The 12,870-nt window shown below is 52.8% G+C and overlaps 1 protein-coding gene across 1 annotated transcript; it reads right to left on the minus strand.

Moving 5' to 3' along the window:
* Window positions 1–1,210: 1,210 nt before the first annotated feature.
* RHBG (Rh family B glycoprotein) lies at window positions 1,211–12,568 on the minus strand. Its single transcript, XM_006174550.3, has 10 exons — window positions 12,292–12,568; window positions 7,139–7,325; window positions 6,526–6,676; window positions 6,256–6,403; window positions 4,469–4,635; window positions 4,028–4,165; window positions 3,772–3,905; window positions 3,077–3,198; window positions 1,818–1,891; window positions 1,211–1,628 (listed from the first exon to the last, which is right to left on the minus strand). The coding sequence occupies exons 1-10, from the start codon at window positions 12,476–12,478 to the stop codon at window positions 1,560–1,562; spliced, it is 1,377 nt and encodes a 458-aa protein (XP_006174612.2). The 5' UTR covers window positions 12,479–12,568; the 3' UTR covers window positions 1,211–1,559.
* Window positions 12,569–12,870: the final 302 nt, after the last annotated feature.

Here is a 12,870-nt window from a genome sequence, read left to right on the forward strand (position 1 = left end):
TTTGCAATCCCAGCGGTCATCCTTCTGCCTCGGGGTGGGCATCTCCCCCAGCATACCCATCCCAGCCAGCATTGGGAAGGGGAAGCTGTGGAGAAAGGAAGGGAGCTTAAAAGGGGCTGGGCATAGTTGCACCATGTGGGCAGGGATGGTTCCCATGGGGCGCCTGTCCCTCCTTGTTCCTCCCCTTTTCTTTAACTCTGTGCTTCGCCTCTTTCCCCATCCAAACTCAGCCCCTTCAACTACAGTGAGGATGGAGCCTCATGGGGGTAACTTGGGCCCCTGTCTTGGTGCTCCTCCACTTCCTCCTTGGGTTCCTAAGTCTGCATGGATCTTGGTCTTGAGGGAGAGGTCTGTAGTCATGCTCAGCTCCTGTCAAAAGCCTGGCGAAGGGCAGGAGAGGGCAGAGGTGGGTCTCAGTACTTCAGGGTGGGAAAAGGAGCTCTGGTCTACTCTGGGGATGTATTCTGTGTTGGATGAGAGATCTGGAAGCCCTAGGACACACCTGACATGTGGTGGGGACTAGATGCTCAGAAAAGTTTTATGGCATGACTGGTGAGGACCAGAGCTGAAGTAGACAGGAAGGCCGTTAGGCTGTAGGAAGGACTTCCATTCTTGGTGGAGGATGGAGGGGCATGAAAGGCCGTATCTTTCTCTGCTGGGTCTGGAGCGCCCTCTGGTGGTCACATGGCTTCAGGCCAACGGAAGTGGAGGGGGCTGCCTTCCCCATTCTTCTCGGTAGCAACTCCCATTTGCCTTTCTTAGCCCCCACTCCTCAGACTTGGGACAGAGAATAAGGTGGTGCTTAGGGACTGGCTGCTTCCAGCTTCTGATGAGTTAGTGGCAAATAATTCCTTATGCCCTTCTTAAGCTCTGCTGGGATCCTCTTCCTATTCTGTTCAGAGGTTCCCAAGTTGAGGGTCAGCGTGGCAGCCATTCTGGAATAGAAAGAACTCTCCAGCAGCCTGAGCTGTCCTGTAACAGACACACAGACTTGCTGGGAGAAAATGAGCTCCCTGTCTCTAGAGGCAAGTAAGTCCAGTCTGGGCAGCCACCTAGTAGAACACGGCATCCTAGGGGGAGTTCCATGGACATCCATGGAGGGATGTTGTCACCACTAAGGTCCTTTCCCACCCAAGGTTCTAGTATTGTCAGTTAGAGGGTGGGAGGAACTCCTCAAATTCGCAGTGCACAGAAAAATGAGTCAGACTCTTTGGCGATGTGTTTATCATCCTCAGAGAGCTAGGCCTTGACTCAGGCTTTACTGTAACTGTGTGATGCTGGTCCAGTGGATCAGCAGTCACTCAGGTGCCTCATTTGCAGGGCATGGGGCTATGTGAGGGTCTCCCCCACCATGGCCAGTTTATAGCCAGCCCACTCCTCCACCATCTCCCCAGCCTTCTACTGCTTCTCTCCCAATGCTGCCTATGGAAAGGCGGCTCCTTCCAGCCCGTCTTCTTTCTTGCAGCAGGAGTGATGGGAGCTAGAAAAGAAGAGCTTCCCAAATGTAGCCAGTCATCATCTTCTAAAAGGACAGCATCCTTTCCAGGGCTGGACGCAAGTTAGGCCTGAGTGTCTGGTTCCTCTGCCCTTAGAGGTCCCTGGGCTAAATCCTCATGCTCCCCAGGCACCTGGAGGGAAGGATGGAGGGGCAAGTGAAGGGGCAGTTCCAGGAGGCTGGAGACCACAGCTCACGGGTGGGCCCCAGAGGGGAATGAGCAGGCAAGGAAGGAAAGAGGGATCATAGGAAGTGAGGCAGGGAAGGGAGAGCAGGAGGGTGAGAGGTCCCATGGGCCTGAGGAGCTGCAGCTACATCTCACCTCCCAGTAAATCTGGTCCTCATAGCATTGGGAGTCTGGTGGGGAGTCCAGGAAGGGCAGCTTCAGCAGGAGTCCTGGTGATGGTAGGAGATAATGTGTGAGGCTTTTTGCTGCCCCCTTAGCGGGTGTTGCCCCCCAGTACCGTAGGACACAGAGGAGCTGAGAGGCATGAGGTCAGTGTGATGGCTGGCACAGGCAAATCCCAGCGGTATTTATCAAGTGCCTACTATTTGCCAGGCCCTGTGCAAAGTGCTTGATGAGCATTGCCTTCCTGAGTAATCACAGCAACACTGCAAGGTGAATATGATCCCGAAATTACAGAGATGGGACAAAGCTCAGAGAAGTTAAGTAACTTACTCAGGTTTGCACAGTTTGGGGTGGAGGGTATAACTCAGGGGTAGAATGTGTGCTTAGGATGCATGAGGTCCTGGGTTCAATCCCCAGCACCTCCATTAAAAATAAATAAAGGAGCCTAATTACCTCCCCTCTAAAAATAAATAAAAACATTTAATTAAAAAAAAAAGTTTGCACAGTTGGGAATGGACCAAATAGTGATTCTGTCATGAACTATCCAGGAGGGATGCAGAAAGTGTTTACTGAATAAATAAGTAATTAAATGAATGAGTGAATTGAACCTTGTTTGAGAATAAAAATCTCCAGGTGAGAGCAGGAGGGTGGGGATACTGACTCACATGTTTTATTTTGAAAGCCAAGAGGACTAAGGCCTGCCTGACCTGGCATTAGAGGGCAGGCTGCCTCTATAGAAGAAGGTTTTGGTGTTCCAGGCTAGTGGTGAACCAGGCAGGCCCCTTCCCTCCCTGCCCCTGCCCCTGCCCCTGCCCCTGCCCCTGCCCCTGCCCCTGCCCCTGCCCCTGCCCCTGCCCCCTGCCTCAGATAGATCGCTCTGCAGGCCCCTTCAGGGCCTCAACCTGAGGTTGGGCTGCCCTCTAGTGGGTAGAGGGAACAGCACAGGGAAGCCACAGAGGAGAGGGCTCCATCAGCCCCTGGCCGGCTGCCCACCTTCCCTTAGTACCAAGAGGGAGCAAGTACCCACTTGTTCCTCCTCACCTGGAGGTTACCCCTGAACTTGACAACCCCACTCCACACCTGGCACAAAGTGGGCATTCAACAGATATCTGTGAGTAAGTGAATGTCAGAGAGATGGGATCCAAAGTCCCTTCCTCCAGAGAACCCCCCTCTTCTGTCTTCTGCCCTCCCTGGAGCTCCTGCCAGCCCCCACCCCAGCCAAAGTCACTCACCTCCAAGGCACCCGCCCACAGAGGCAAATATCAATGTGACAAACAGCCCGAAGAGCTGGTGTATGGCCTGAGACATTGCGCTGCGTTGGCCCTCGGCTATGAGTGGAAACACGCTCTCCAGGCTGCAGGGAGAGAAGGGTGTGGGGGACCGAGGGACAGAGCACAGAGCCAGGGCTGGTCAGTGCATCAGTGCACTGCACTGTATTCTGCAGTGGCCACAAGGGCCTCAAGGGAGCCTGCCAGGCTGAGTCTCACCTTCCAGCCTTTGCTCTAGTCAGGCCCGCAGCCTGGAACACCCTTCTACCTCGTGTGCCAGCAGACACCCATGTACCTTTCAAGGTTCAGTGTGAGGGTCACTTCTGCCTGCCCTCTCCTCTGAGCCCTGATGTGCAAAAATCAATCCTAAGGGTCAATAGCTCTTACTTGGCCCTTTAGTAATGACACTATTGAAATCATTTGTTTAATGACCTTCTGCTGAACCTGACTGAGGACCAGGAGAGAAATCCCCGGGTTGGTCTTGTTCACTCCAGTTTCTTCAGCTGCCAGATAGGGATAGATGGATGAATGAATGGATGAAAACAGACATTGTTTTTTTTTGTTGTTGGTCCACCAAAGGAGGAAGAGAGTGAGGGAGGTCATTCCAGGGGATAATGATTTCATTGAGGATGGGGGGCAGTGAGGGTGGGGGAACTCACCCATCTCCGTAAGCTTCATGAGTGGCCAGTCCAGCCACAAGGACCCCCAGGAGGGCTCCCAGGACCCCAGGCATCCCGTGGAGGTTGTGGACACCACATGTATCTTGGACTTTGATTTTTGACTCAAGGATGGGCTGGAGGACAGGACACCAATATTGAGTCTCGTGTGCCCCCTCCCACCCCAGGCCTGTTGGAGAGGTGGGAGGAAAGGTACAGAAGCCCCCTGTTCTGTCCAGGGCCCAAGAGGTATCTGTACCGTGAAGAATTTGTACCCCAGGGTAGAGACGGTCCCAGCAAGGAAGCCAGCTGCCAGAGCTCCAAAGGGTGTCAGCATCATTTCAGCTGAGGTCCCCACCACAACCCCCCCGGCCAGTGCTGCGTTCTGGACGTGGACCTGAAGAAGAACAAGGCTTGAGAGGCTCTTTCAGAGTGTTATGCCCACACCCAACCCAACCCCACCCATCACAGTGGCACTGACTGCTTCTGGAAGTCCCTCCACCATCTAACCTCTAACTCTCCTGCTATCTTATCATCACCTCACACTCTGACCTCACCGTCTCCTGTGCCGTTGGAGGCCCCCCACCCCCGCCCATGCCTGTGCCCTTATCTGTTCCCTGGAGAACAGAAGCAGGGTCCACACCTCTCCTTCCCATCCCAGGTCTATCCCTCTGCCTCTCCCAATGCCTCCTCCCCATACCATGTCCAGCCGCCCATCCTGCCCGACAAGGGCTGACAAGGCGAAGGTGCTGAGGGTGCTGGCGGTCAAGGAGTAGTACGTGTTGAGAACTGTCCGATGCTGCCCGTTCCCCAGCGTAGTGGGCGCAGAGTTGAAACTAGGCCAGAAGATCCACAGGAAGATGGTCCCTAAATGGTCGGCAGGCAGGCAGAGTGAGAGGAAGTAAGGGGCTCCCCCACGAGGTGCAAGCTATGTAACTGCAGGCAAGTCACCCACTCTCAGCAGCCTCAGTTTCTTCATCTGTAAATTGGTGATAGTAACACCTGCCTCCCAGAGTGAGGACTGAGGTGATGCATACAAAGTGCACAGCCTGTGGTCGAGCAGGCACTAAATGTCCAACAAATGGTAGCCATCAAAGGATACTGGCACAAAAGGAAGCTACTTGACTGAAAACCACAGGAGGTTGAGGGTTGTTTTTTTTTTAAGTATCAGAAAAGGGAAGAAAAAAAAGGCAAAAGGCACCACATGTCAGGCACTCATCTGGTACAGATCAGGAAAATCATTCGTTTTATAACCTCAGCTGCCTCCTGGAGAGGGCGGGCCCTGCCATGAGCACCGACAGGTGGGCCTATGCATTTAGGGTCGGAACTGGGAGCTCCACAAGCCCCGCCTGCCCTGCGAGGCTTCCAGGTCAGTCCCGGAGGGAGGGGGGAGGGGGCCAAGAATGGGGCAAGGGGAGGCTGGGGACCCGTAGGGTAGGGCCAGCCTGGCAAGAAGGCTCAAGGGACTGTTCCTTAGTCCTGAGTGCTCCTTGAGTGTGCAATGTAAATTCTGCATCTCCACAGCCTGCAGTGAAACCCACCCCAGGCACACAGGCGTCCTCTGAGAAGAGTTTTGGGAGGAATCAAGGAAGGGGCTAGGTTTGCTGGCAGGCAGAGGAGATCTGAGAATGTAAGCCTTCTGGGAAGACAAAGAAATCTTGGGGAAGCCTTTGGACTTCAAGCCAAACTTATCTGGGTCTCAGAGGGCAAGGAGACCTCAGCTGACCTAGGGTTCCAAGTGCTCAATTTCATAACAAATCCAGATATGGGCAAGAAATACAAAACCAGCTTCTCTTCTTAATGGAAGAATAGGCATTTCAGTCACTACGCGATACTACCTTCGAAAACATAAAATATCAAATGCCTTTCCTGACTCATTTGCTAAGAAAGAAGAAGCAGAGGCCAAGGTGGAGGTACGTGCTTGGAAGAAACAGGTGGTGCTGACGGTGCTTGCAGGTCAGACCCTACTGCTCCCAGGGCTGACCTGTAACCTCTCCTTCTCCCCCTGAGAGTGCAGGGGCTTCCAGGGAATCCTTAGGAGGTGGGAGGCAGCACCAGGGACAAAGGCCTGGAGGTAAGAGATGGGGAGAAGCCAGTCTGGCTGGAGTGAGGGTAGGGAGAGTGAGTAGGGAGGGAGGAGGAGGGTGAGGGATGGCTAAGATTCTGCAGGGGCAGAAGTGTCAGGCTGAGGTGTCTGGTTTCTAACTGTGGGTGGTGGGGTCCCTGGAGGCTTTTAAGCAGAGATTGATGCCATCAATTTAGAGAGGCCCCTGGGATGGATCTCGGGGCATGCACATACCCCAGTGCTGAATTCTAAGAACCTGTCATAAAACTAAAGAAAGATGAGCACAGATCCTGGGGCTCTGACAGAAGAATCTGAGTTGGAAGGGAGTTCCCAGCCAGAGCCCCAAGGACCATAGGTGACACCCCTGAGACCAGGCCTGGAGATGAATGGCCGCCCACCCACCACACCTCAGCAGGCCTCACCAATCATAGCAAAGAGGTCCGAATGGTAGACAGAGCCCTGGTGATGCTTGCTCTTCTCCAGCTGGGGCTTATAGAGGACCCAGGAGAGGACCAGCCCAAAGTAGGCACCAAAAGTGTGGATTGTCATGGAGCCTCCTGCATCCTTCACCTGGGGAGGTGGAGCTGAGGTGGAGGGGCAGCCCCTTGCCCCACCCCTACCCCATGCCCTTCCTGCTCAGGACCTGGCCCTGGCCCGCCCTCACCCCTCCCTCTACCCCCATCCAGACTCACCCCCAGAAGACTAAGGAGCACAAACTCGTTGAGGCCAAACAGCACCACCTCCAGCAGGGCCATGAGCAGCAGCTGAGCCGGCCCAGTCTTGCCCAGTATGGCACCAAAGGAGATAAGGACAGCTCCAGCACAGAAGTCAGCATTGATCATGCTGGGGGGTCAGGTTGGAAAGGGTAAGAGGGGGCCGGCAACAAGGGCAGCCCTCGGGGTGGGGGCCAGGGAGGCAACGGGCCTATGGGGCTAAGCTCTTCTCTAGTAGGCGAGAAGGGGCCACCCGGCCTCTTTTGTGGTTGAGGAAACCCAGTCTCAGAGAGGTTGGAAGAACCAGATCTTGAACGCAGAGATTCCCTGAACCCTGCTCTTTTCCATGAAGCTATCTATTCTCCCAGCTGCTCTTAGGCGCTAAGGGACCTAAAGAAATGGGGAGGTATTGCTGGAGGATGGGAGAAGAAATCAGGCGACAAGAACAGGCAAGGCACCTAAGAGAAATCAATTGATGGATCAGAAACCTGGGTGAGAGAGCAGACTTGAAGGACAGGGCTTGAGCTGGGTCCCTTGGGCAGGAGCTTCCCAGGTAGACCTGGGGGGAGCCAGGGAGGCTGCCGCTGCCCACCTCTCCATGCCAACATAGATGTGGCCACCATGGAAGGAGTAGAAGAAGCCCTGGACGAGTGTGGACCACTGCAGGGCGAAGGCAGCCAGGAGGAAGGTGAAGCCCACGCTGCTGAAGCCATAGCGCTGCAGGAAGGCCATGAGGAAGCCGAAGCCCACGAAGATCATGGCGTGCACGTCCTGGAAGCCTGCAGGGAGCATTCGGGGGTGCTGCTCAGGCCACCACCCATCAACCAAAGAGCCACCCTGCCAGTGCCCCCAGCTCTCCCCAGCCAGGGCTGCCTAGAGGCTGGAGCCAAGCCTGTAAAACTCCCCCAGGCGTGGCGGGGCCTCCCAGCCTGGACCAGCTGTGCAGAACTGGCCAGCTTGCAGCAGTGGGACCCAAACCATCCTTGCTGTCCCCATGTCAAAATAAGAGTAGAGCCTTCAACTTTCTTTTCTGCCCCACTCATTTGCCCTATCCATGTGTCTCTGACAACCGGGGAAAAGTCCAGCATTTCCTGTTCTCTTTCCTGCAGCAGCCCCTGCCGCTCTGTGCTTGAAATTCTCTTCCCCTTCCAGCTTCTCATTAATTTTCCCTTTCTACTGGAAGTCCTTCCTGATGTCTAACCCCCATCCCTCATACGTCAGAATCTGTACCTCTCCATTTTCAGGATTTTAAATTTTATAAATTGAATTACAAAATAGCTTTAAATAATTAACAGAGATTACTTCAGGGAAAATGAATTGAAGGGGAGCAGGGCTGCTGCACTGTACAACTCAGGTGCAAATAATGCCCCCTGGAGGTGTGCAACGTGGCCACTCCAGAAAGGAGGATTTTACTCTATAGTTTGTTTCTTTTTATAGTTTAAATATTTTAATTTTATAGGTGAATCACTTGAATTTTTTAAAGTATCAGTGGGGTTTCTGGGCAGGTAGATTTGGGGCCTTTAGTGTTTGCTTTCCATTCTGTGTACCAAAAACTAGAATAATAAACAGTAATATTGAAAATGAGATAAATACAAACAACTCGCTTCTGCGTTAGTTTGTTCTGTACCTCTTCCCCCATCTAGTTGTAAATAGGGTTTGAAACACAACCTAGTGTGATGTTCAGCTGGTGCATCTGGTCCTGTTTCCTTTGTCTTGGGTCTGTGTATCAGTAATGCTATCTTCGGCTTTAATTGAGAAACACTAGAGAAAGAGCATAATGAGTGTGTTATTGCATTTGTTGTATATAACTTATTGAGAAACAGGGTCAGTCATGACCCTAAACTCTCCTTTCATAGTTCCATGTGAGAAATTTCTCTTGGAATTTAGTTCTGGGAAATGTTACTTTCCCCAAAGAATCGGTCAGCTTTCCTGAATTCATATGACAGATGTTAACTAAGCAGTCATGCATAATGCTCTGGGAATGTAGCTGTCATCAAGGCTGCCACGGTCCCTGCCCTCGTGGAGTGTGGAAGACAGACATCAAAGATGAAAAAATCATATATGTGAGGCTTCCTTGATTCTCATGAGAACATGTAACTGAGCAAATTTCCTTTTTTTTCTTGGCTGCCTGGAAGCTCAGAGCTACACTGGAATCTCAATTATAAAAATCTGAAGGCCCCTCACAGTGCTCATTATTTGTCTTCTGCTTCTCTGACTTTTTTTTTTTTTGTAAATGACCTCACATCTGTTGTAGAAAGAGGCAGATCATAAAGGAAAAAAAATCATGATTACCTTTTTTGTTTAAACTGAATAAGTACCAACAAGCCAAAAATTTATTACTGAACTTTAGAATGCAATCAATAACTTTGAGAGAAGCAGTTTTTTATACTTTTTTTTTATGCTGTATATGGACTGATAGAAAATGAGTTTGCAAGCCCCTGGCAGAGGGTTGGGTGTATGCTAGAACTGGAGGTCTGCAACTCAGCTGCCAGCCCCAGCAGCCAAGGGGGTGAGGGTCTGGAGGCCTGCTGGCCTCGCTAAATGTTCCCACCACTGTGCCACTTCTCCAGCCCTGCCTGCTCCCCAAATCACCCAGATCTCTCTTCCCTCCCAGATCTTAAAACCCAACAGAAAAGGAGAGGCACCTTTTCAAACTCAGCCTGCAGCCTAAGTTCTTTTAGCTTCACTGCCTGACTTCTTTTCTCCTTGTGCAAACAATAAAGGGGATGGCATGTCTGCTTCTTTGCCCAAGGACAGCAAGACAACAAAGGGGGCTGGGTGGCAGGGCTCCGTGCTCATTTCATGTTGAAACTGCTCCAGAACTTGTCTTAAATGGCAGTAATATTTACATCTCCCACCCAGAGGTTTGTTTGGAATCAAAACTCAATCCCTCGGCCTTTCACCTGGAGTCTAAACATCACTTGTTCCACTGTGTGGGATGTTCCACACTGACACTCTCCACGGGCTGTGGTGGGTAAGGGACTATTCCAGCTGGAGGCAGAGGCATGGGTAAGATGATTCCTCAACATTGTCTCCAGGGGATTCCAGGGAGAGGGGCAAGATGGAGCCTGTCTCTCATCATGCCCCCACCCCAGCCCATGCCTCTTTGGTTGGAGACAAGATAAAAGCCCTCCAGAGCTGCCTGTGACCCCCGCTCCTTCCCTGACTGCCCCTCCCCAACCCCACCAGGTGACTCCTGAACAAAGTCAGAATATGGGACAAGGGAACAGTTAAAGCTGGGGCTTTACCATCTGACAGAGCTGGATTTGAATTCCAGCACCACCAAACTTCTCACCATGTGACCTTGGATAAGTCACTTAACTAAGCCTCAGTTTCCTTATTTATAAAGTGGAGGTACAAAATATGAGAAGCAGGAAAAAGGGAGCGGTGAGCTGGGGAGAGAGGCCGTCTCTCCCAACCACTCTTCCCTACCTGCCTCTAAAAGGGCCCATAGTGCTGTTTTCTCCTGGAAGAGTCACAAACCACTCTGGTCCCAATCACATTCCCCTGTCCCCACCTCTTCCGAGAAGATCTGGGTTCCATCTGTCCTAAATCCCTCTCCCTGCAAGTAAGGTCTCAGAGATGTATTCAAAAGAACCTGTCCATATTTTTTTCTTAGAACTCTTTCTCATGTTTGCTTCTGTGTCCCCTGTAAGCCTGATCTTTTTCCCTAGTCTTTACCCCTCTTTCTTACTTTCCTTCATCTGCCTTGTAGGACAAGAGGTTTGTGACATAGGGGAAAGGCTGCAGATGAGGAGTCAAGAGACTTGGTTCTAGGCTGGCTAACTTGCTGTGTGATTTTGGGCAATCACATGACCTCTCTGGTTCTCTCTCCAGATCTGAGAGGAGTGGACCAGATGGTCTCTGAAGGCCCTTCCTACAGAGATAACAGACCCTCAGAGCAGCCATACCCTTGGCATTGGCTAGTCGCACAGCTCAATAACAGTGGCAAAACTTCCTTTCATCTCCTAAATCAAAGGGCAGTGGCTACACCCCCTTCTGGCTCTGACCACTTCTAGACATAGGGACAGGTGAAAACTCAGCTCATCAAAGCCCCGGGCTCCAGGGACCTCACATCTCCCTCCTCCCCAACCTATCCCCACACCAGGGTCCCAAGTCCACAGGGTTAGAAACCTAGTGCCAAAAAAGAGGTAGGATGCCCACTGCTATTCCTCTTACTGCAATCCAGGAACAGAGAGCTGTGTGGCCAGGAGAGCCTCCCACTGCAGCAGAGGGGCAAGAGGCTGGGGGTTTCAGGGAGGACTTTGAAGTAAGCAGGGCTCAGGGGCTTTGAGTGAGTCCCAAGGAAGAAGCAATGGGGAGCTTATGGCAGGCAGCTGGGTCAGACCCTGAAACAAGGGCTTACTTTTCTCAGCATGTGGACTGTCCCCTCCCAACTCCCCACCTCATTGAACAAATGCATGATCCCAAGAGTCTGCCATCCCAGCTCTGTGGCTCTGGCTTTGATCTCAGCATCCATGGTTCATCTTGTGCAGCCAGGACTGGGGTGAAATATGGGGAGGGAGGAGCTGTAGCCCTCCTCTGCCTAGGATGGCTGGTGGTCTGGCACTTTACGCCCAGGTCCAAGCCTCCACCTCACTCTCCATATTCTCGGCATTGTGACCTTCACTTTGTTGGGGTTGGGTCGGCTGGGGACAGTCTGCCGCCAGCTCTGTATACAAAAAGTAGGGTAATAACAGCCTGGGACTTTTATAGGAGACTCTCCTACTCTGGGCCTTGTTTGAATGTATATCCTTAGAACTCAGGCATCTTTCTCCTCCTAGCTCAGATAGGGAAAACTGAGGCTTAGATACCTGCTCAAGCATTTGTGATGACATCTGGGAGATCTAGCGTCCTTGGTCCCAGTTGCCCAGAGCCTGAGTTACAAGGTTGGGTCCCCCAACCTTGAGGGAGAGGCTCTGTCCCCAACAAGAGGCAGGGCTTAACCCTCCCCTTACCTGGGCCTTGTCAGCAGGCAGGTGAGCTGTGGTGCAAGGAGCTTAGGATGTCTGAGTCCTAGTTCCACCTCTGCCACTCACATGGTGGGTGATCATGAAAAAATCACAACCCCTTTGAGCCTCAGCTTCCTCCTCTGTAAAATGGGCTAATGACACTGCTATGCCTCCTTCTCAGGGCTGGGGGCTGCTGCTCTGTGGTTATCTGGTAGGTAGTTAGACCATTTTCTCTGTGACTCAGGAAGGATCAGCTTTGGGGGACTCAGGAAGAAATGCCTGAGTTCACTAGTCTTGGCTGCCTTCACAGCTGTTACCTGCATTACTCCCTCCTGCACCCCACTCCTTACCTCCCCTGCCCAGGAGGATTTTTTTTTCCCTGTGGTCAGGGTGGAGGCCTCAGGAAAGGTGAAGTTTCTGGAACAGCCCAGCAAAGCCCAATTAGGCCAACAAGGGAATAGGTAAAGCTGAGGCTTCAGATCTTGGTGCAAATCCCAGCTTCCTCAATTCTTACACCAAGACCCTGAACCAACCACTAACCTCTCTGAGCCTCAGTTTCCCCATCTTTGTCTACTTCATAGACTAAAGAAGAAAGTGCATTTACCGCCCTGGGCATAATACCTGGAACGTGGCAGATACTAGTGAGAGGGTGTGGTTATCAATCTGGGGCCCTTTCATCTCAAAGCGAGAGGGTTACCCATCTAGGGGTAAATCTGGGCACCCAAGTGTCCCCTCCCAAGACACCAGGGGAGCTTAGAGTCCTTGCTCCCTGCGCGCCCTCACCCGCACTCACTTGGGTAGCGAAAGTAAAATTCATTGTCCGCGTTACTGTGGTTGCCCCAGTGCCAGAGGGCAGCGTCGGTTTCACGGTTGTAGCGGACAAAGACCGCAAAGAGGATGGCGGTGGCACCCTGGAGGAGGAGGCACAGCAGGGGCAGCTGCAGACGCCGACCCGCGGCGCGACGCGGGGTCTCGGCCATGGGGCAGCGGCTGCGAGGCTCCGGCTCCGGCTCCAGCTCCGGCTCCGGCTCCAGCTCCTGCTCGGCCTCTGGGCGCGCAGCGCGGGCAGACACTCCCTGGGCGGGCCGGGCAGGTTTCACCGGATCCAGGCCCCGCCCACCGGACCAAGGCCCCGCCCGCGAAGGTCTGAGGTGGGGTGAGGAGTAGCAAGGGAGGGGGCCTTCGGACCCCCACGTCCTATCTCGCTTGACCCAGCTGACCTTGGCGCTGTTCCGGTTGGGACAGGTCCTTGGAAAAGACCCTGGAAAGGCCCCTGTGTTCTGCACTGCTGGGGCACAGCTGCGGGACCCGGTTGGGGTTGGCGGGAAAGAAGGGAGGGCACCCGCACCTCAAACACCGTGTTAGTTTAGAG

The sequence above is a fragment of the Camelus ferus genome, chromosome 21 (assembly GCF_009834535.1).
Source record: "Camelus ferus isolate YT-003-E chromosome 21, BCGSAC_Cfer_1.0, whole genome shotgun sequence".
NCBI lineage: Eukaryota > Metazoa > Chordata > Mammalia > Artiodactyla > Camelidae > Camelus > Camelus ferus.

What these genes read in the sequence shown, in the direction of transcription:
- RHBG (XM_006174550.3), bottom strand. Translation starts at nt 12,478, where the DNA reads ATGGCCGAGACCCCGCGTCGCGCCGCGGGTCGGCGTCTGCAGCTGCCC. An exon ending in ATCTATGTTGGCATGGAGAG is followed by an intron (nt 6,677 to 7,138) that starts GTGGGCAGCGGC and finishes CTGACCCCCCAG; the next exon opens with CATGATCAATGCTGACTTCT. An exon ending in AGGACCAGATTTACTGGGAG is followed by an intron (nt 1,629 to 1,817) that starts GTGAGATGTAGC and finishes CCTTCCCTCCAG; the next exon opens with GTGCCTGGGGAGCATGAGGA.